Source organism: Strongylocentrotus purpuratus, unplaced genomic scaffold, assembly GCF_000002235.5.
Source record: "Strongylocentrotus purpuratus isolate Spur 01 unplaced genomic scaffold, Spur_5.0 spur5_contig_844, whole genome shotgun sequence".
In the NCBI taxonomy this organism is placed as follows: domain Eukaryota; kingdom Metazoa; phylum Echinodermata; class Echinoidea; order Camarodonta; family Strongylocentrotidae; genus Strongylocentrotus; species Strongylocentrotus purpuratus.
In genome coordinates, this window is record NW_022145551.1 from 2,277,540 (window position 1) to 2,300,288 (window position 22,749).

Here is a 22,749-nt window from a genome sequence, read left to right on the forward strand (position 1 = left end):
CCCTTTGTACATATATCATTTTCTTTATCCTCTCTCTCTCTCCCTCGTTTCCATTTACACCTTCCTCTGTTTCTGTTTCTGTATCTCACTCTTTTTCTTACATTGACCCAGTTCGCACTCCCTCTTTATTTTTCCTTCACCCACACTCGATCTCTCTCTCCTGCTCTATATCTCTCTGTATATCTGTCTCTATGTGTGTGTGGGTGTATGTGTGTGTGTGTGTGTGTCTCTCTCTCTCTCTCTCTCTCTCTCTCTCTCTCTCTCTCTCTCTCTCTCTCACACTCTCTAAGTATTATCTCCTTCCCCATTCTCTCTTTCTCCCGCTCTCTCTCTCACACACACACACTCTCTGAGTATCTACCTCCTTCCCCATTTTTTCTTCCCCCCTCTCAATTATTGATTAAAAGAATACATAATTTGGGTTTTTTGTTGTACGCCAAAAAACAAAATTTTGTATTCTTTCATAAATATTCGACTTCAAACACATTTGTTTTGAAAATTCTTGCAGAAATACGTCTCAAATGACATCTTCTTTATACATTATGATACAATTTAAGCGAAATGTTTTCGTCAAAGCTATGGGGCTCCTAACGCTTCAGAGGGTCTTAAAGTTATCATTTGAATGTAACCTAAACTTTCTGAATTACGGTCATGGTATTGGGCACTGCTGGGATGATTTTACCAATGACCAAATCGTAACTTGTGATAAAATGTTATTGCGCGTAAAGTAGACGACCGCCTCTCCTCTTCCTTCCTTTCGAGATGTTGATCCCCCCCCCCCCCCCACCAAAAAAGTCTTATTATGACGAAATAATAAGTATGAATAGTATTAGGAACAGATAGTATCTCGATACGGAGTCTTGTTGAATACAATGCTTATACACGATAATGTGGACGCATTTTGCACACTGTTATCTATCAAATTTCTTCAAAAGAACATGTCTAGCCTTGTAACATTACCGACAGAAACAGCCAGCTTTGGTTGCTAAGTGTAGTGCAGACGGCGGATCGGGTTAAAGCATGAATAAGATATGTTTTAAGTCTTTGGTTTTCTCTAAACTGTGTGTGATAACAGAAGAAAATGGATGTTTTAGTTACAGGAACATATTTTGGAGTAGGTAACGGGTATTGGTATACTGGCTCCTGGTATACTAATGTACACCCACACTCAAAACGTGGCTTATGGAGAAGGGTTTGGATTTCCAATTCGGGGTTGTTTTTGTATATCAAATAACAAATGAAGAGGGCACTTCTAATTCAGAAACGTTATCATGAATAAAGACTTTAACTTTGTTGGTTTTTCAAATTAATTTCGGATGTTTTTCAGTCGATTCCGATGAGATAAAACCCCGAATATACCTGGAACTGAACGTTCTTTGTTTCCACGAAAGATTTAATGCCCGTAAACACAAACATCTGACAAATGCATTAAACTTCATCAAACCATGTAACAAAAGCGTAATTTCCTCTTAAATCGCCCTTACTTCTAAGAACGTCGTAAATCGCAACGCCTCAAAAATATTGACCAAAATGATCACGCCATTATCATCGCGGAGGATTAAGTGATTAAACTACCAAGAGATTACATCATTTCAAAGTTATCACATCCCCAGGTTAAACTGTTTGAGTTTCGTCTCCTGATTGTGCTATCAAAGACAAAGGGGTGTAACTTTACCCCCCTCATCAAGAGCGGAGGGTTAAATAGAGAAAGACTGGTCGAAGACAGGTCATAATATTGCTAATTTTTGAGACGATGATGAGGTTAAATATTTTGCTGTTCGCGGTTTTGGCCGTGGCGCGGTCCATGCCCACAGGTAAGAAATATAATAATTTTACAAATTAGTTTTAAGACGCCTCCTTCTTCTTTCTTGTCTTTCAACTGTTAAATACATGCTTTTTGTCAAAATTGCTTATGTCATTATACATGTTGATATGTAAAAAGAAACGAGCTATGGAGAGAAAGATGTCGCATTTATTTCTGAGAGACAAAATCAACCACAAAGTCATACGCCAGAAAACAAAGGTTAAAGACATCATGGAGAAAGTCAGAGAATCGACGTGGAGATGGGCTGGGCATGTAGCAAGACTTCAGGACAATAGATGGACAAATCGTTTAACAGAATGGCAACCAAGGGTGGGAAAGAGAAGAAGAGGAAGGCAGAAGAGAAGATGGAGAGATGACCTAACATCATACATGGGAACGTCCGCTTGGACTAGGACAGCTAGAGACAGAAGAGAATGGAAATTTCATGAGGAGGGCTTTGTCCAACGTCTGGATGAACTATAGCCTGATAGATAGATAGATAGAAAAAGAAACGGAAGAAAATATATAAATCTTTAAATTGAATTGTATCTAAAACTACAAACACCAAAACCGTCACTGTTGTTTTGGAAATGCCACAAAACTTATCTCTTATAATAGAAACCATCCGATGGATGTATTCAATAATTCTCGTATGATATGATCCTTAATGATTTCTTCTAATTTGCCTGATTTTCTCCCGCATTTATACTGCATTCTCTCTGTGATTGCTTGTGCTCATAAATCCTTATTGTAAATAGCATGTTAATCTTACCCCACCCATCCAAATTCAACATACGTTGTAACGAATTTGCTTGGGTGTTCTAAGCGAAGCTGTTCATAAATTTCTCTTTCTTTAAACAATGCAATGTATCATGTATTCGTGTTTTTTTTTAATCTAGACAGCTAAAATTACAGCAAAGACATTTAGCTAATTGTGTGACATTACCATGCAATTTAATTCATCGTCTGTTTGGTGCAAGAAAGGCGTTGTTTTATATTACTTCATTGCAGAGTTAATAGTACCCTCCTTGCCCTGTACATTTGTTCATGTAAATGGAACTAATCCATACATATTTTTCACATACTATTCTTGTTGTTTTAGAGGTTTTTTTTTTTTTTTTTTTTTTTTTTTTTTTTTATATATTATGCGCAATGACCGATTTGATTTTTTTTTTTTTTTTTTTTTTATGGTCAGTTTTTATTCTTTTCTCTCTTGAAACAAATTATAATCATAGTACAAATTACAATCATCATATGTAACTCTCACTGCAAATGTGATGACATTATAAATAACTATACATTTTTGTCTTACAAACGGCTTCAAAGAGTTGCAATGTGACATCGATGAGGCCCATACGAATGTTGGAACACCACGAGTAGCCGACGATGACTCTAACTCACTCATGATCTCCAACTTTGAGCTTTCACTCGACGAGGTCGACGAGGGCTTCCTACCCGAGATCGAATATGCAGGTAAGATTGTCTTGTTTAGATCGTTTTCTTTTTAGGTTTCGTTGACCTGACTTGAGCTGTTAATTTATTTGGCTCTTATTGTGTTAAACTAGTTGGGCGTTGCATGAAAGTTGCGATTGAATGCGAGTTGCAAAATTTGCAACTGATATTTGTAATCGATTGCAACTCAACTTTCTTGCAAAGCCCCACTAGTCTACTAAATTTCCTAGGATTTTGTTAGGATTAAAGTTTTAACAATTAAATTAAGTTAACTAGATCTAGCTTTTATTCTCATCCTCTCTCTCTCTCTCTCTCTCTCTCTCTTTATCTATCTCTCTCTCTCTCACTCACTCTCTTCCCCTCTCTCTCTTTCTCTCTCTCTCTCTCTCTCCCCCTCTTTCTTTCTTACTAATGGGGCGTTGCAAGAAATTTGAGTTGCGATCAATTGCAAATTTGCAATTAATCGCAAGACTTACGATTCATTTGGGGGATTTGCAATTGATTGCAACTTTCTTACAATGTTTAAGTAATATGATTTGAGTTTGCCATGTATCGATGTGGTTGGTTTAGTTTCGTGCAATTTGATATATTTCTAAAGATTTTAGTTGATTATGTGATTTATTAAGGTATTATCTTGCTAGGGTTATTGTTAGACGTAAGAAGTAAGAATATGAGCCGAGTAAGAAGAAGAGCCGAGGAAGAAGAAAAAGAAGAAGAAAGGAGAGAGGGAGAGAGAGAGAGAGAGAGAGAGAGAGAGAGAGAGAGAGAGAGAGAGAATAGAAATCACGGACAATTTTGACTACCGGTAAATAGTTTATTCCATTATAATTTATGTTTATAATAATGAAAAAATTACTATGCTTTATAAATGATGTACGCTATGCGGTATTTTGGATGATAATTTGAAACAGAAGTTTGTGGTGGTGAACTACAAATAAAAGTATGATTACAAAACCTGTAATGGTGTCCTGCGGTGTTATGCCCTTGGCAAAAGGGGTATATTTTTTTATTAACGCTCGAGGGGGGGGGGGGAGTGGGCGTCAAAATGAAAGTTAAAAAGGTCTATGCTATAGGCATTCCAACTGCATATTTAACTGGAAATCTTTTGCATGATACACATTTGAAGATTTCGTTGGCACTTTTTGACAAAGCCACCCCCACCCAATAAAACTGATTGATTTCCTTGAATTCGCAATTCTCTTTCCAGGAGCGAAATAATACCGTGACTTTCCATATGACCTGTAGAACAAAACAACCATAATATCCATTAGACGATCATTACTGTCAAATATGAGGCCCCAGCTGCTTCCTTTTAGCTAGTATGATAGTAAGAAAAATGCATATTGCCTCTTATAGTTCTAGGCATTCAATCCATCTTTTGGTTTTATTTAGCTCTGGGGGCCATAATGCATAAAATGTATCATCGTATCACTGAATCCGATGCCAGCATAATGCGTGTTGGTTTACCGCATTACATGTGGTTTTATGTATATATTCATAATTTTTTTAACGTTTTTCTGAAAATGCCGTATGGCTGATAATAAGAAAATGCCGTATGGCAAATCTTTTTGTAATATATATATATATTTCAAAATGTGATTCCATCTCGATAGATTGTGATATAATAGTACTAACCATTTTTCACGCTGGGTGTAGTTCTTAACACTTTATATGACACACAAATAATCTTCCTGTGCCACGTTGTATTTTTCATGGGAAAGATATGATTAATCGTAGGCTTTTATATTTCCAGTAAAAGATTAATTTGTACCAGTGTTAAAGCCCCACTGCACTACTAATAGCGAATTGCACCCTCTATATAGCAACCAATGCCTAATCGGTGCATGTTAATTGGTCCCCCATGATCCCCCTTTTCTTGGGAGCTGATTTGATGAGATAACCACCTGTCAGTGAACTTGCAGGGAGGTCTAATCCCCCTGGCCAAACTAGGGTTGCCATGAAGCTAATCAAGACTCGTTATGGATATTTTTGCAAAACCATGATTTCGCACACAGTCACCAAAGATTAATCCAGACATATTTATATGATGGGGGAAATATAATGTTCAAACTCAAATAGACAGAGTGATCAAATGAAGTAAAAAGAAAAAAAACTCATGTTGAAATAAACTAAAGTTGCTTCACGCCTTTGAGATTCCCTCCTTCTTGTTTTTCGCAACACAGACAAGCTAGAAAGGTTTAAAGGTACTATGTCCCATTTGCAGGACAAAAAATTAAAAGCCAATGGCATCTGTAAGAAAAATTAATTTAGAACTTCTTTCAAAACAAAAGTGCTTGAAAATGACTTTTAGTGGTGAAATAAAGACCATTAGTTGTCGAATCGACTTATTAAGTGATTGCAATCACTTAAGTGATAGTCTGATTTTCAGACCCTTTTACCGAATGGTCGTACGTTTTGTGCAGCACAAAGATTCAGTCATTTAATTTTGGCCGTTACAAGTAGTGGGTTATTGATGTAGACAAGTGCTCGTGTAATACAGCTCATTTCATGCATGTTATTACCAAAGAAAAAAAGATGTCAGTTAGTCACTCAATAGTGTCTCACAGTGCAGTGTAGAAGGTTAACGAGTTTCCTTGCATTATTTAGATACTAGGACACTGATAATGCTTACATTTCACAGATAAGACATACAAGACATATTCATAATTCCCTGCAAAGTTCTATAGAATTTGATGTTGGCTGCAAATGGGACATAGTATCTTTAAAACAGGCCTAAAACCCCATCTTTTCTAGCAAATGTGTAGTCCATAACTATTGAAGGAGCGGGCGCCAGATAAATGGCGCCATACAATTGATGTTGATCATGCATTTTACGGAATAGACAAACTCATATCGAGGGGTACAAGGACAATGTTCGCGCCATCTCAAATATTGTGTTAAAGGATTAAGCAAGGGGCTACTAGAACAAGACGCGAAATGTTAAGGGTACCTGGGGATTAACATCAAACTCTTTTGTCTACTTAATCTCTATTGGGGATATCTTATCTCATAGAATGATTCAACAGATTTCGTAACTAGGTTCACAGTCCTTTGTGACGTATAATCACACAGGTTAATTGGAGACAAAAATCAAAGACCAGAATTGTTAGATTTTTTTAATACAGGGATAAGCATATGATTTTTAAGTTAACATTAGGAAATCGTTTTGTAAGTGTTTGATATTGTTGATTGGCTTGATAGTAGACATGACCGTATTCTTTATAGGCGTACTCCTCGTAGAAAAAAAGATGTTTACTGGCATATAGGTGCTTATTATCAAATCAAATTCTTTGAAAGCGAAGTGCAGCCTTAGAGAACACAAAGACAATGTGATGTGAAATGTATGCAATCTCTTTAATAATTAAATTAATGATTTTCAAAATGCATGATGTAAATGTTCATTGATTTTGTTTGGTCAAAATTGTTTGTAATTGATTGTTCTGTTGTATCAGATGAAACTAAACCTAACACTAAAACTGAAATAAATGAACATGTTTAACATGTTTATGTAAATTCTATAATGTGTTAACACAAGAAAGAAAAAAATTGTATTAATGCAAACAACGGCGTTTCGGGGCCATAATTTGTTATGATGATGTTGATGATGGGTTGCATTGGTATTATTATGTTCAATCACTTTGCAATCATTGGATACGTACAATGACTCGAATATGTGTTGTAATGAAGAAGTACTTCATGAAACATCCGCTATAAAGGCCTAGGAGTACTCTGTTCACGCTTTCTAACATGTCATCACTTTTGTTATAAATTTTCTATTACAGTCAGTCTCAAAAGCAACAGCGACCTCTTTCAAGAGTTCCTGGTCACTGCACACAACATCGATCCCCATTGCGATCACGGAACGATGATTGATAAGTACGATATCGGAACGCCAGATGAAGACTGCCCTCATGTGATCAGGCAGGCAATAGTTTCGGACATGCGCAGAATATCGTTCAGCTGGAAGGCGCCTCAGTGTGGTTGCGTTTCTTTTAGGTATTTATGCCATAATTCGCACTTTTGTCTCAAAAAGGAGGACTGAAAATATTATTCAAAAAATATTTTGCCTGTTGTTCGTTTTGATTGCCTATGTTAATATATTTGTTTGTATTTTTGTCAGAGGCAAATATTTCCCCCTAACCTCCTGAATATACGTCTGTTAAATACTTAATTCGCATGTTGCTCTAGATATGATTATGTTCGAGAATATGAACACAATTACCAAAAAAATTATCAACGTCTTCGTCTTTTTTCGTGTTTATCTTCTTCCGTTGACTCTGTCTGAAATTAATTTGAAAGAGGATATTACGCTATATTTTCATGAACCTTCTATTCAATGCAAAATCTACTTTAGTACATTTGTTCTCTTCTGTAAGCTTTACAGCTCGAGAAATGTCAATGAATACCAAAGAAACTCACCAGTACCTCCCTCTCATATGAACGGAGTCATGCGCATAAGTTTGCAATTTTTCGGTTCACTTTAGTTTTAATTCTCGTTAACATGCCGCCGTAGGGGACGCTAGACCATATGGTTAACTTTCAACATTGGGTTCATTCCGAATTTTGTCTCTGTTTTAAAAAGTACATGCATGGGAGGGGGTCCATTTAGACGCTTTTTTATGTTTTTTTCTTCAGTTTAATTATAATGTTTTATTCATGGATTGTAGATCATTTTAACCGAGGGATTCGTTGACAAAGTAATATTTAATATCGGCATATGTTTAATCGTAACATGCAACCCACCCCCCACTCTCTCTCTCTCTCTCTCTCTCTCTCTATATATATATACATATATATTTCTCTCTCTCTCTCTCTCTCTCTCTATTGTCACTCTTGTTATCCTTCTGTCTCTCTCAAACTCCATACAATTAATTCTCTCTATCCCTCTTCTGCTCCAATTTCTCTGTCCCGATCTTCTGCTCAATTTTTGGGCCTAACTGCCCCTTCCCCCATCATCCCTCTGTTCTCAATATCACGGACGCCACTAATTCTAACCGTCATCACTTATATCCTAACATGCCATTTCTTTGAATATTTGATTACCCAGAGCTACTGTCAAGACTGTTGAACACGTGTACTCTGAGTCTTCATCGGAGAAGGGCTCCCTCTTCAAAGAAGTGTGTTTAATTGGCATGAACAAGTCAGGTAACAGACCTTTGATTTTTTATGATATTCATGTTCTATACTGATTAAAGGCATATTTTAACAATGTTAAATAAGAGATGCATGGCCCTACGTGTTACCAATGTCTGTGATATGGTGTAATTTTGAAGCCCTAAATAGATTGTGCTTCAAAATGATCATGAAGTGCCTCAAAAAAGTAAAAAGAAATGAGTGAACAGTTTTACCATACCCATTTTCCCTAAACACTTTAGTGTTATATAAACCGTTAGGAAAACGAAAAACGAAATTTCGATTTCCAATCATAAATATCTTGATAATCTGACAAGCGATCGGCTTGTAAAAGTCATGGGGTTCCTGACTGACCTATATCCAGGATTTTGCTTTAGAATCTGGGACAAAGTTACCCAATCCCTTTAAGAAACAAATGGTGGTTGGGTCTTATTTACCAAGGGTATAGCCAACCAATATTAACAGTGCTCTTTCTGAGGGTTATGCACTTATCATTACTTTAGCAATTGTCACGTACACATTTACACCTGGGTAGAGAGTGGCAAATGTGCAGAAAAAAATGTGGATACATATCTTACGAAAGGACTCAGTGCTGGGCAGGGATTCGAACCCTAAACCATTAGATTGAGAGTCAAGTGAATGAACCACTATACTATCACACAAGCTTGCTCAGTTGTCTGTACAAAATGAAATGCTTTACACCAAAAATAGTGATTCATTTAATCCTTGTCGAGGCAATGACGTTTTCACGGAAAGCATTTGTCTGCTTTTGCCACTCTCGGCCATGTTAGGTGAATGGTAAAATGTAGAAAAAATGAATTAACTGGATTGATCAAGGAGGTTTGGCTATGGCTATAGAGTGAAAGCAATATTCAGCGCTACATGTATGTATCCTCTGTGAAAAACACTTCACAAAAACGCTATTAGCATATTTAAAAGTGGTTTATTACTATTATTAAAGTTATCGGAAAGCTAATATATCTAACCCCGTCCCCTTCTATCTTCCACCCTCTCTGTCTCTGTCTCTCTCTATATTTTTCACTTTCTGACACGTTTCTTTATCTTTCTCCCCCCCCCCCCCCTCTCTCTCTATCTCCCTCTCTGTCTGCATACCCCCACCCTCGCTCTCTCTCTTTCTCTCCCATATTTCTCACTCCCACTATTAAAATTTCTGCTTTTCTTTCTTTCCTTCTCCCTCTCTCTTTCTCTCTCTCTCTCTCTCTCTCTTTCTCTCCATCACATACTCTAAATCACACTCCTACTATCTGTCTTTCTGCCCCTTTCTTCTTTATGTCCCTGTCTCTCCCCTGCCTCTCTCTCTCCCTCTCCCTTTCACTCTCTCTCTCTCTTCCTTCCCCGTGTAGATGAAGAAGAGGAGATGGAAGCGATGGAAGAGGAAGAGGTTTTGGAAGAAGTGCCGTTCTATGATGAGGAGCTCTATGGGAACATTGAACGACTATGCGAGGAAGGAAACTTTAGAGGAACCATTCTACCTGCAATCGTCAAGGAATGCTGCCTACTTCCAGGTACTTTATTTAAATAGTTATCTCGTTAAAGCCCCACTGTACTACTTACAGCTACTTGCGCCCTCTGTATAGCAAACGATGCCTAATCGGTGCCCGTTGGTCCCCATGATCCCCTTTTTCTTACTTTAATTGAGAGCTGATTTGATGAGATAACCACCTGTCAGTGACCTTGCAGGGAGGTCTAATCCCTCCTGGCCAAACTAGTGCAGTGGGGATTTAAATATATGCATTGTATTTGTTCTTGGCCTTTTTTTTTCTTTATTGAATTACTCATTTATTGATTTATTGTTTCCTACAGTGTTGTTTATACAGGGATGATTAACCACTGTACTTGGGGCCTGATTTAGAACAATGCATAATTATATACAAAAGTAATAAATAAAATATACCTAACAAAATATCAAAATGTATAGAAGCGTGAAAAATACGTATGACGAATGTTCAAGAATATTACACAACTGAAGGACTTCTTATGTGAATTGGGAAGAGATACTGAAAGATAAAAGGGGAAAAACAAACTGGATTGGCTGTAGATAATTTTAAGGGAAAGAAAAACTGTAGAGATCTTATTTATTCATTTGTTTATGTGTTTATCATATTCTTTTTTTATATTTTTTTTACCGCTTGTGAGATCAGACAAAATATAATTTCTAACTAAAATATAAATCATTTCGATTAGGTCAGTTGGTATAATTCTTTTTTATGAGTGAGTTATTTAACATTCATGTTATGTTCCCTTGGTTTTACGTTGACAGTTCAACAACGCAGAATGTGTCTGGTGCGAGTCATCCCAGGTGAAGAAGATGATATCCACAGGTTGGATACCTTCTGCTCCAAGATTGCAGGAAACTTCTTCAACGGTCACCCCGTCCTATCCGACGCAGAGGGCGTGCGACGATGCTGTGAGCTGACTAGCGATTCGGATCGTATGGTTTGCCTGAGCGAGGAGAAAAGAATGCACTATGACGAAATCTGCAGTTTGAGTGGGGCTAGCGTGAACAGCACCGTGGAAGATCGTTTGCCCGGTCGCAACTGTTGCAGCCTCCAGGGTGATCTCAGGTACAACTGCATGGAAAAGAAGGCACTGAGGGAGAATCAAAAGAAACGTCTGGAGGAGAGGCGCAACATGAGGCGCAAGGTGGAAAAGGTGAAGCGTCTTTGCAACGCTGTTGACCAAACACCAGAAGGTGATAGGGACAGTGAGGATTACCAAACGTGCTGCATGGTTGAGGACGTGGACGATGCATTGGCGTGTTTCAGGGAAGTCGAGAGGGACAACTTTGATGGGTTGTGCAAAAAGCAAGCCTTGCGATACAGCAACGGTAAAAAGGAAAGAGTTCATCCATGCTGCAGATTGGAGAGTGAAGAAAGGTATGAATGTTTCTTGGTAAAACGTTCGAACAACCAACAATCAAGAATTAACTCAACAAGAGCACCAGTACCGAATACTCAAGGTTCGACTCGACCGACATTCATGCAGAGGTTATGTGCAAAGCTTCGAAAGGACGATGCGGATGACACACTCATCGCTTGTTGTCAGCAATCATCATTTCTCAAAAAGAAGAGATGCATGGACAAGAGACAAAATTATGCTTTGGCCAAAATTTGCAACGCCAGCAACGTAAGCGTTTCATACGCCATTGTTGAGGGAGAGAGTTTCAACGCTGCCAAGAAGAACCTTCATCCCGAGCACGAATGCTGTATTCTGAACGAAGAGGAGCGGATGTCCTGCATCAGAACAATGAGGATGTCAATGTCCAAGCTTAGACGTCAGGATTCATCTGAGAAGCCGGTGCGTGTAGAAGCTGCACGTGAGCAAAAGGAACAGCGATGGGTGAAGGAGGAGGGCCGTCAGAATAAAGCCATTTGCGCTGCTGTGAGAGAAGACGTTGATATGATAGACGAGCAGGTCGTCCGTTGCTGCGAAAACGACGGTGAAAGTCGGCGGGAATGTCTAGCTGTTCTCCGTAGGAACCACTTTACCGCTATATGCAATACCGATGACTTGTTCCAAATAGACATTTTCAGTACCATTTTGCGCACAGAAGACCCAATCAATGACGAACATAGGTGTTGCATGAGACCGAACGCCGATATAAGAGCTGCGTGCTTCTCTCGCATAGATCGCCAGGTCGCGATGCTGTCCTACAGTCCCCCAGTTATTGAAGAGGTGCAAGATATTCGAACAGAGCTCCTCGCCGTTGCAGAGTTCAACAGAATCGACAGAGTCTGCCAAGAATCGAAAAGTGCGACCTCGCTTGAACTAAAGGGACGATGGCCGGTGAAAAAGTGTTGTAGGTTCCAGAACAATCGAAGGTATACTTGCCTGATGGACGCCGCAACAAAACTAGCTGACCAATCGTGCGACGGACCTCCTCCTAGAGTATACTTTCCAATGGGATTCTACGGAGAATACATCCCAAGTGACTACACTGGCCCTTTCCTCGATCCTTCCCACCCATGCTGTTCATTGACCAGTGACATGCGACAAGACTGCATCCAGGAGGCTAGCATGGCTGTTCTTGCATTGCGACTACCCATGATTCAGGTCAAGCCACTGGTTGAGTTTTTCAAAGAGTTGCCATCTGATACGCGTTTTGATGCCAATCACCAGGAAGACATTTGCCAGGCTGCAGTAGATTTCCAAAGCTTATACGCTGATCTTGAAAACGGCCTCGACGTAGAACTGAACCAGCCTTCAAGAATCCAGACTGAATTACAGGAGCTTCAGGACCTTCTAGCAGAAGAACTGACAGAAGAGGAAGAGGAACAATTGGAACAACTTGCCGAGCAGAATGAAGAACAGTTAGAATTGTTAGCTGAGCAAGAAGAGGAACAGGCAGAATTGCTGGCTGAGCAAGAAGAGGAGCGTCTTGAAATACTTGAGGAACAGGCTCAACAGCTAGCAGAGCAGAATCAACAGAACGAAGAAGAGGAGGAAGAGGAGGAGGAAGAGGAGGAAGAGGAGGAAGACAATCGCCGACGGAAACGAAGAAAAGCTACTAGGTTCCGGAGACCTACTGCTAACAAGGTGCGTGCGGCTGCGGGCCGCAGTATCTATGAGGTCGACAGTTTAGTTCATTGTTGCCAGGAAAATTTTGTGGCGGAAAGAAATTCTTGCATGACAAACTTTTGGGTGCAACTGTTAGATGAAGCATGTGCAGCCCTTCCTTACTTACCTGATTCTTCTTCTGCTACGTCTACTGGCCTGGAATATGCTTCAGAACTTGCACAAGCCGATAATAATGTGCTCGCCCCAGCTCCATTGACGTTTGGAGGACGCGGAGACATTCGAACCTCTAAAGCAGTAAAGTCAATCTCAGAATCTACAGTCGTTTCGAATTATGATGAAGACAACTTCCGATCATGCTGTGCTCTCTTTGGGGAAGCCCAACTGAAATGCTTCCAAATGCACTATAGTCCTAATGCTCCTAGCTCACAAATGGAAAGTGAGGGATCTGCGAATCCGTCAACGATAGGCAGTGTGTCCGAGGGATATGTATCTGAAAGCCAGGGGCAAGAAAGTGAGAGATCTGAAAGTGAAGGTTCTGAAGGGGAGGATTCCGAAGAGACAGAGGGCGCTGAAGAACCACAGGAGCAAATGGAAAGTGAAGGGGAAGATCTGGAAGAGTCAGAGGGCGCTGAAGAACTACAGGAGCAAATGGACAGTGAAGGACAAGAACCCGAGTCAGAGGAAGATGTCGATTCTGGAGAAATAACTAATGGATCGGACATGAACATGCCAGGACCGGGATCATCTGACGGAGGTGTTCCACTAGGACTAACGGAGGTCGATGAACAAACATCCGATGGAGAGGAGCCCGAGGAACCAGAAGAGCCAGAAGGAGAACAAGGACCACACGAACAGATGGAGAGCGAGGGAGAAGGAAATGAATCTGAAGAAGAGGAGGTTGAGGAACCCCAGGAAGTGATAGAAAGTGAAGGACAACAGTCTGAATCAGAAGAACCAGAATTTGAAGGAGAAGAACCGGAAGAATCAGAAGGAGAACAAGAACCACAGGACCAGATGGAAAGTGAAGGACAAGAACCCGAGTCAGAGGAAGATGTCGATTCTGGAGAAGTAACTGACGGATCGGACATGAACATGCCAGGACAGGGATCGTCTGACGGAGCAGGAGGTGTTCCACTAGGACTAGTGGAAGTCAAAACATCCAACCAAGAGGGGTCTGAAGTACAAGAAGAATCGCAGGACCCACAGGAACAAATGGAAGGTGAAGGTCAAGGAAGTGAATCGGAGGGAGAAGAACCAGAAGAACCAGAAGAAGGAGAAGAAGGAGAAGGAGGAGAAGAAGGACCACAAAAACAGGTGGAGAGCGAAGGAGAAGAAAATGAATCTGAAGAAGAGGAGGTGGAGGAACCCCAGGGAGTGATCGAAAGTGAAGGACAACAGTCTGAATCAGAAGACCCAGAATTTGAAGGAGAAGAACCGGAAGAATCAGAAGGAGAACAAGAACCGCAAGAACAGATGGAAAGCGGAGGAGAAGAAAATGAATCTGAAGGAGAGGAGGTGGAGGAACCCCAGGGAGTGATGGAAAGTGAAGGACAACAGTCTGATTCAGAAGACCCAGAATTTGAAGGAGAAGAACCGGAAGACTCAGATGGAGAACAAGAACCGCAAGAACAGATGGAAAGCGGAGGAGAAGAAAGCGATTCTGAAGGAGAAGATGTGGAAGAATCGGAAGGGGCACAGGAACTGCAAGAACAGAGTGAAAGTGAAGGACAAGAATCTGAATCGGAGGGCGAAGAGCCAGAACCTCAGGAACAGCAAGAGAGTACCGTCCAAGAAATAGAAGAAGAAGAAGAAGAAGAGGAGGAGGAGGAAACTGGAGGATGGTATGTATGGTGGTCAGGTGGTAAAAAAACCCAAAAGAAAGAGCAATTAGTTGCGGAAGCAGAGGAAGAGGATGAAGATCGGAGAAAGAGAAGGGATGTTTGGAGTTGGATGCTGACTGATGCAGAAGAATCAGAAGGGTCGGAAGGAACGGAATCTGATAATGAACCTCAAACACAAGAACAACATAACGGTGAAGAGGAAGAGGAGGAGGGGGATGAGGAGAAAGATGATGATTCCAGGAGAAAGAGAGATATATGGAGTGCCATGGAGCTTCTGAATGACATCGAAGAAAAGCAAAATTACAAGCGAAAGCACGCTAAACCAGTTAACATTCATCGAGGACCATCAATGCACAACCATCAAGGTGGACCAAAAAGGCAACGTCCCGGAAGAATATTCGGAAAGATGTCCCTTCTAAAACTCTTGTTCAAGAATGAGATGATGGAGAGTCTTTGTCCGGCTGTTGAGGCTGCGGATACTATCAAAAGCGTTATTGGTAGCTTCTTCGACTTGGCTGAGCTAGAGCAAGCTCCTAAAAGGAAGCACCATACTCGCGGAAATGATGTCATGCTTCTGCAGCTTAAGGAATGCTGCGCCCTCAATATGACGGATGAGAAAATAGAATGCATCGCTAACATGACTCAAAACATCGTAGATGGGATATGCGATATTCAGGATGCCGGGTTTAGGTAAATCCTTTCAAAGTATGTCCACCCCTCTCTCTCTCTCCCTCTCCCTCTCTCTCTCTCTCTCTCTCTCTCTCTCTCTCTATCTCTGCTTCTGTCTGTCTCTGTCTCTCTGTCTCTCTCTGTCTCTCTCTCTGTCTCTCTCTTTCCAACTTGATATTATTTCTCTACAATTGTCGTATGCGTTTACCAATATTTTGTGTATGACGATGAAAGATTGCGAAGATTGCGTTATCATGAACAGAACTTGTTTAATTGAAATGATGGAAACTTCATACCCCTAATTCATGTACAAATGTTAATCACCCCCCCCCCCCCTTAAAGATAAAGTTGAGTTCTGGTCATGCGATTGAATTATGAAAGAAACGTTCTGGGACTACACGAACATGTGGCATAAAAATCTGTCCTGATTTGTATGATGTATATAGGACTAGACGAACATGTGGCATAAAAAATCTGTCCTGATTTTTATGATGTTACATGCCATATTTATAACATTGAGGCATTAGATCCATGCTTTTCAGGGTTCTTCCACAAGTTCCACACTTGCATAATAACAATGCTAACGCTCCAAAAAAAATGTTCACCTCTTCCCAGAACTCAATCTTACGGTCATGGCTGTGATAATATATCATTGTAATCAGTTCATAAATATAGATTAAGCCGGGAAATATATTGATACGTTGACAGCAAACTTGACTTTAAAAATCTTCCTCTTTTTTCACTAGCCAATTAATTTAATCTGCAGGAATAATCAATTCAAATTCTATCTTCAGCATTAATTTTCAAGCTCAATTTACTAGAATATCTACACAAACACAATGAAGAACCCTCGCCACGCCACGCCAAAAATTGTGCCTAACAGCAAAATTCTTTAATGACATTGTTTTTTTAATCACAAAAGTAATTTATGGTCTGATTAGGTTTTATCCATTTATTATTATCATCTTTAAATAGACCACGCCCATCATACTTGACTAAAGGGGAAAGCTGGGGCAAGAAAAAATTCCTCTCCGGATGCTGCAATGAGACCGGCGTTGAACGATATTCATGCGCTAGGGAGTACCTAGTGCCTGCAAGTGAAATCGAGGTAGGTCCTACAAACTATTGATGTGTTTAGGTTTGAAAGTTATTTTATCACATCCAATAGGAAGAACAATACCTGCATTAAACAGTTTAGATGTCTAGAGTTCAGGGTCCCGTCTACAAGGAGTTGATATCAAGCGCAAGTTATTTGCGATTGATATCAATCGTAAATATGTACATAAGAGATAGGAGACTGCAAACTTGCGATTGGTTGGAGGACTTGCGATTGATTTGAATCAATCGTAACTCTTTGTAGGACAGATGTTCAGGTGTCTGAACTCTAGACATCGAAACTTTTACAGGTACATTTCATTTTGGATGTGATAAAAGAACTCCAAAATCATGATTACAACCATCATGATGAAATTCTTTCAGAATATATATTTGTTGTATTAATGAATCATGCACCCAAAAATAGACGGTACTTTGTTGACCGAAACAAATGTAAAACTTGACCCTGATGACGATAACTTGTTAAATGGTTTGGGTTCATGTAGGAGGATTGAAAAAATGATGTGCTGCCCTCTTGCGGTAAAAGAGACTCGCAAACAGACTTCTCTTCCTTCCTCCTCCTGTCTTTATTTGTTGTATTCTTCATGTTCGTATCCATTCCCCTCAATCTCTTCCTTGTTTTCACATAAGTGTATACCGCACTATGGTCACCTCTTTATTAAAGGGATTAGGTAACTTTGTCTCAGATTCTGAAACAAAATCCCGGATTTTGCTCATGCTGCAATAATAATTATAAACCTTTAGGTCAGTCAGGAACCCCATGACTTTTACAAGCCGATCGCCTGTCTGATTATCAAGATATTTATGATTGGAAAATGAAATTTCATTTTTCGTTTTCCTAACGTTTTGTTTGTATATACAGTCTATTGGGGGAAATGTGTATGGTAATAACGGTCACTCAAAGATTCTTACTTATTTGAGGCACTTCTTGATCATTTTGAAGTGCAATTTGTTTAGAGCTTCAATATTACACCATATCACAGACACTGATAACACGTAGGGCCATGCATCTCAGAGTTAACATTACGATGCCTTTAACCTCACCATCGGTCATTTCGATCTCAATAAAGTTTCTTACCTTTTGTTTCTTTTCCTAGGACATGGTCGAGTCAGGCCAAAAAGACCCGGTTGATTTATTCTACGCTGTCGGAAAAGCAGTCGGCAAGTAAGTCAAAAACACATATTTCTTAAATTAAAAATAAACAAGGAGACATCTGGCACTTTATTTTTGCGGAGAAGAATTGTGTTTTTATCATTACTGTCATCATTTTGTCTCAATGATGAGCAGTACAGACGATGTAGGAGGGAAAGGGTAAAGTTATAGAAATAGTAGAATGAGGAAGAACAGGGATACAAGGAGGATGAATATGGAAAGGGAGGCGGGGAGGAGGGGAAGGGAAAAGGAGGAAGAGGGGGAGGGAGGAGTAAAAGTAGGAAGAGGCGGAGGAGGATGGGGAGGAGGAGGAGGAGGGGAAGGAGGGAGGATGGAAAAAGAGGAGGAGGAGGAGGGGAGGAGGAGAAGTAGGAGGAGGTGGAGGAGGATGGGGAGGAGGAGGAGGAGGAGGAGGAGGAGGAGGAGGCGGAGGAGGATGGGGAGGAGGAGGAGGAGGGAGGACAGTAGTACGCGTAGGACAAGTAGAAGTAACAGCGGTTACAGGAGCATTACTACTATTATTTTTTATTATTTTTTATTATTATTATTATTATCATCATTAAAAAGTAATAGTATAGTAGTTTTAGTAATAATAACAACCATGATGATTAGTATTACCTAAAATACTTTTCCGTCGGTAAATGTTGTTGTCTTTATCTTATTGATTAAAGCAAGATGTGTCAACTCCTTCGCCCTCAGTCTTTTCAACTTGTCCAGATCCAGGGCACTCAGTGTAATTCTAGAACCATCGAAAAACTGAGATGTTTTCCAAGAAATCCTAAGAAATCCTCCAATCTCCGATTTTCTTGTCCCCTCTCAGGTTGCTGACCCTGACAGACCAGGATGCTGAAGACCATACCGAGGTCGTCGATCAGGAAACAACTACGACCACGACCACGACTACGACGCCCGATGAGATGTCTCAATGGACTAGCATGCGAGGTAGGATGGAATTTTTAGAAAAAAGAAAAGAAAAGAAAAAAGCTAGCAAACACAGCAAACAGACAAAGCAGACAAACAAAAGAATGCAGAGATTGTCAATTCCGGTCCAAATTAATGGAAATATAAAATCATACTAGCTGTTCAATACATGAAGAAAAAGATAGATAAATACACTTTGAAAGATATTCTGTGTTTATCAGAAAAATCCTTTGCTTTCGATAAAAGTAGAAAATCAGACTAACGGATCAAAGAGAAAGTTTCAAGAAAACCAGTTTTACTCGATTAATAAAGGAAGTGTCTTATCACCTTTTCTCGTAGCACCCCCACTTTCCCTTTCAGTGTCACTCTTTCTCTTCTCTTTCCTTTTTAAAAATGTGTCTGTGGTTGAGGGGAGGGGGGGGGGGTTATGAGCACCCTTTTCTACGCCACTGAACCAATAAGCAAGTCTTAGATACAATCAGCGAATGGGCAAATACTGGATACATGTTCGTGAAAGTGATGTAATTTTTATATGTGTGTCCACGTTATATGGAAATCCTATTTTCAAGAAAAAAAATGTATTCAAAATTAATGACTTTAGCTGTCATGGTTCTGATTATAAACTGTACAGAATGGGACTTCTCCACATTTGTAAATATCTAGTGGTCAATTGTATCATCGTCTACAGACTCGTCTATTCAAGCAACATTTTCTTCTATTTTTCTTCTATCCGATAAACAGGCAATATTGTTACGAAGATGTGCTGCCAAGTGGGTAGCTTGACGGGCGCCCTCTTGGGTGAGAATGGAGGAGTTACTTGTGACGGTAGCGCCAAAGTTTACTCCAAATTCGTAGAAGGGTTCATGAGAAACGAATGCTTCACCGCCTATACCAAGTAAGTAATCATTATTTCCAAAGCAGTTGTTCTTACTTTGCTTTTTCTTTTAAAGGTATCATTTAGCAAAGTTAAATCTGAGATGAACGGCCCTACGTGTTACCAGTGTCTGTGATATGGTGTAATATTGAAGCCCTAAAAAAATTGCGCTTCAAAATGATCATGAAGTGCCTCAAAAAAGTAGAAATCTTTGAGTGACCGGTTTTACCATACTGATTTTCCTCAACAGGCTGCAGTGTTATAAAAACCGTTGTGAAAACGGTTTTTCGAATTTCGATTTCCAATCATAAATATCTTGATAATCAGACATGCGATCAGCTTGTAAAAGTCATGGGATTCCCGACTGGCCTAAAGGTTTATAATTATGATTTCTGCATGAGCTAAATCCAGGATTTTGTTTTAGAATCGGAGGCAATGTTACCGAGTCACTTTAATATTCGGGCATCGGTTCCAGTACATTCACAAAATTCCTTGAGCCGTATTCTAAAAACTCTGGCATCATTAGAGTTTGCGAAAAGTGATAATGCTCATTCCTATTATGATATACATTTAATTGTTAGGAATAAAGACTTATTCGTTATGCTTCTCTTAAACTTTGTTTTAAACTGTTCACGCATGCGCTGACAGGTTTGAAAATACATTAACCTTTTTATGAGAACATATTTGAATTAATATATACAACATTTGACATATTAATTTTCTAAATACCACATTACTCAATTTTGTTTTCCTTTTTACTGCAACTGTACACACAATTTAATATATTAATTTTTAATCTTATCTCAACCACTTTTTACTTATCGTTAGTCATATATTTTGATTGATCATCATTCACCGCCCCACTTAACAAAACCCCATTAAAATCAATACCATCATCAGTGATGACGCGTATGCAGTTAATAAAGGCATACAGTTTTCAAAGTACAAATTTAAAAGAAAAAATGTGAGGAAAAAGGACTAAAGCTATTACATTTAAGAGGAGAAAAGCCATTTTGGACCAAGTTTGTAAATGTGACCTACAAAATTAGAGTGATGTGCATGCCTTGCTCAAAGTCAGATAAGTGTAACTCTTCACTTGGTACTTATCTAATCTTCCAATTGCTTTTGAAGCTTTTCCAAGCGGCCTGAAAATCATCTTCAAGAGCATTTACAAAATAACATTTGTAGAATACTTTACGGGCGCTTTTTTATGAATTCAATGCCGCCACAGAATTAAATGGTATTTTAATCCAAACGTAATGTAGGAACTACATTTCCACTCTTCTCGAGCTCTATCTTCTACTGGCTTTCAAGGAGAAAAGAAATATATAGTTCAAGTAGTCGTATGCGATTTCAAAATCATACTCTCAAAAGAAATTGTGAAGAGTCAACCGTGTTGGGAATTGGAGATGACAGGGTCGTAAAATAAACGGGGAAGCGATTCGATCTCGCCCGCTGAAATTCGAGCTCCGCAAGAAACTCGACGTCTTTGGACGGGATAAGTCGAAGTGACGTCATCACGGTGACGTACATCCTGCAACGTCCTGGGTCTGCGCAACTACAATGGTATTCGTAGAACACCGTTGTTCGAACGACCAGACCTTGGCCGTGGTGTCTGCTAATAGCTAATGATTTGGGGCTCTAATTTCCGCTTTAATTTGTAGAATTCGATAGATAGATCTCCTAAATGTGATTTATGCTCACTTTTCATAAGATATCAAGAAAGTGCAAACGTCTGTAATTGTGTCTGCAGTAGGAACGGTGGTACCCTAAAATTATCATTGAAGTGCGAATGAATCTAGACTAGTAAAAACGTCCGAGAGATATTCCGATTTAGGGTGGAGTTGCCGTGACGTCATCAACCGTACATTTCCAATTTCTTTATCTTCTGGAGAAAAAAGGGCGCCCCAAAATGTCCTCATGACATCTTAAATGTTTAATTCTATTTAATGTGTTGTCCCTATAATTCCGAATTCGTTCCGCTCTTATAAGTTGAATTACTTGGATATAATTTGTCCTAACTTTTACGAACGTCATCCAAATATCTTCAAAATGTTTTATCATTTATAGTATAGCCATACTTTTTAAAACTTTGTTTCTTTTCGTTTTAATTGATTATCTTTGTTCTCCTCTCTCACTGTCTCTGTGTCACAACCTCTCTCTTTTCTCTTCTTTCTCCTTTTAATTTTTTTTTAAATTTCTTTACTTTCTCCTTTTCTCTCACAACCCCTTTTATTTCTATTTATTTTATTTTTCTTTCCATCATCTCCCTGTCTCTTCTTTCGTTTTGTTGTACAGGTGCTGTAGCCGGCCTGCCGAATAAAATGATAGTGGAACAGTCATTGAAGAAAGAAAGAAAATCGAATACAATCAAATTAACTTTTGTTGATTTGTCCCACTCACTATTTCTTCAGTATAATCGTCGCAGGGAATTCATTAACAAAGAAAAAAAAATAGTCAATGTAGAATGCTAAAGACGGTGATTTTTGAAAAGGCAATCAGAACTTTGCAAATGTTACGGCACCCCTGTATTCAACGTGATGCATTTTAGCGTCCTTGAAGACGTGCTACTGTGACGTCACATTTAAATAGAAATATTGCTTTAAATCTGACATGAAGTTTATAAAAAGAGAATGAATTTCGTTTTGTTATCTTCAATCCTCTATTTTTCTTTGCCCTCTGTGGTCAGCTAAATGTTTATATACGAATGGTTTCCACATACAACCATACAATGAACCGTCACAGTGAATTTCTTCTTAATGATCAAGCTTTGAAAAAAACATATCAATATGCACCAAACATATCTTAATACTCATGTTAATCATATATAATCATGTTGCTTACAATTATATTCTGATATTGTTTTTTGTGTTTGTAATTGTTTGCTTGTTGTTGTTTTAATGATGTGTGCATGACAAGTGTTCATTAGGGGCTCATTTTGTACCAATTATTTCGAACCCCTGTATGCGTTTGTAATTGAATTGTATATTATTGTTCCCGTTTGTATGGAATTGATTTAAAATGTCACTTGATCTTTTGATTAAAATTCAGAATCGAAAAGAAATCTAGTCTGCATCTTTCCTTTCCCGTCTTCCTCTTTAGTCTAGATAATGGACGCAGTAGGGTTCTGAAAATCTATTTCTGGACTTGAGCTACACGCATCGTGTGTAAGAGCTGCGTTAATTCCACCACTTAGAGTATAATACACATATTTAAAGGGAAAGACAACCTTGATAGCAAACTACGG

General features: G+C 39.2%; 1 protein-coding gene across 2 annotated transcripts; it reads left to right on the forward strand.

Moving 5' to 3' along the window:
* The first annotated feature begins 1,602 nt into the window (after nt 1–1,602).
* Nucleotides 1,603–22,566, forward strand: LOC115926321. Of its 2 annotated transcripts, XM_030990958.1 has the most exons (12): nt 1,603–1,814; nt 3,131–3,277; nt 7,039–7,252; nt 8,304–8,401; nt 9,754–9,915; nt 10,671–13,516; nt 13,943–15,459; nt 16,414–16,546; nt 17,652–17,719; nt 18,528–18,649; nt 19,370–19,523; nt 21,801–22,566. In XM_030990958.1, exons 1-12 carry the CDS (start codon nt 1,754–1,756, stop codon nt 21,823–21,825), a joined length of 5,547 nt encoding a protein of 1,848 aa, XP_030846818.1. In that variant the 5' UTR covers nt 1,603–1,753; the 3' UTR covers nt 21,826–22,566. The 2 variants fall into 2 exon arrangements, with proteins under 2 accessions (XP_030846818.1, XP_030846817.1); XM_030990957.1 differs by having other exon boundaries at nt 10,671–15,459.
* The last annotated feature ends 183 nt before the right edge of the window (nt 22,567–22,749 follow it).

Bases quoted from the DNA above. Each gene is read 5' to 3' on its own strand.
- LOC115926321 (XM_030990957.1), top strand. From the start codon at position 1,754: ATGATGAGGTTAAATATTTTGCTGTTCGCGGTTTTGGCCGTGGCGCGG. The intron at 9,916-10,670 runs GTACTTTATTTA...TTACGTTGACAG, and splicing joins GGAATGCTGCCTACTTCCAG to TTCAACAACGCAGAATGTGT. The intron at 17,720-18,527 runs GTAAGTCAAAAA...GTCCCCTCTCAG, and splicing joins GTCGGAAAAGCAGTCGGCAA to GTTGCTGACCCTGACAGACC.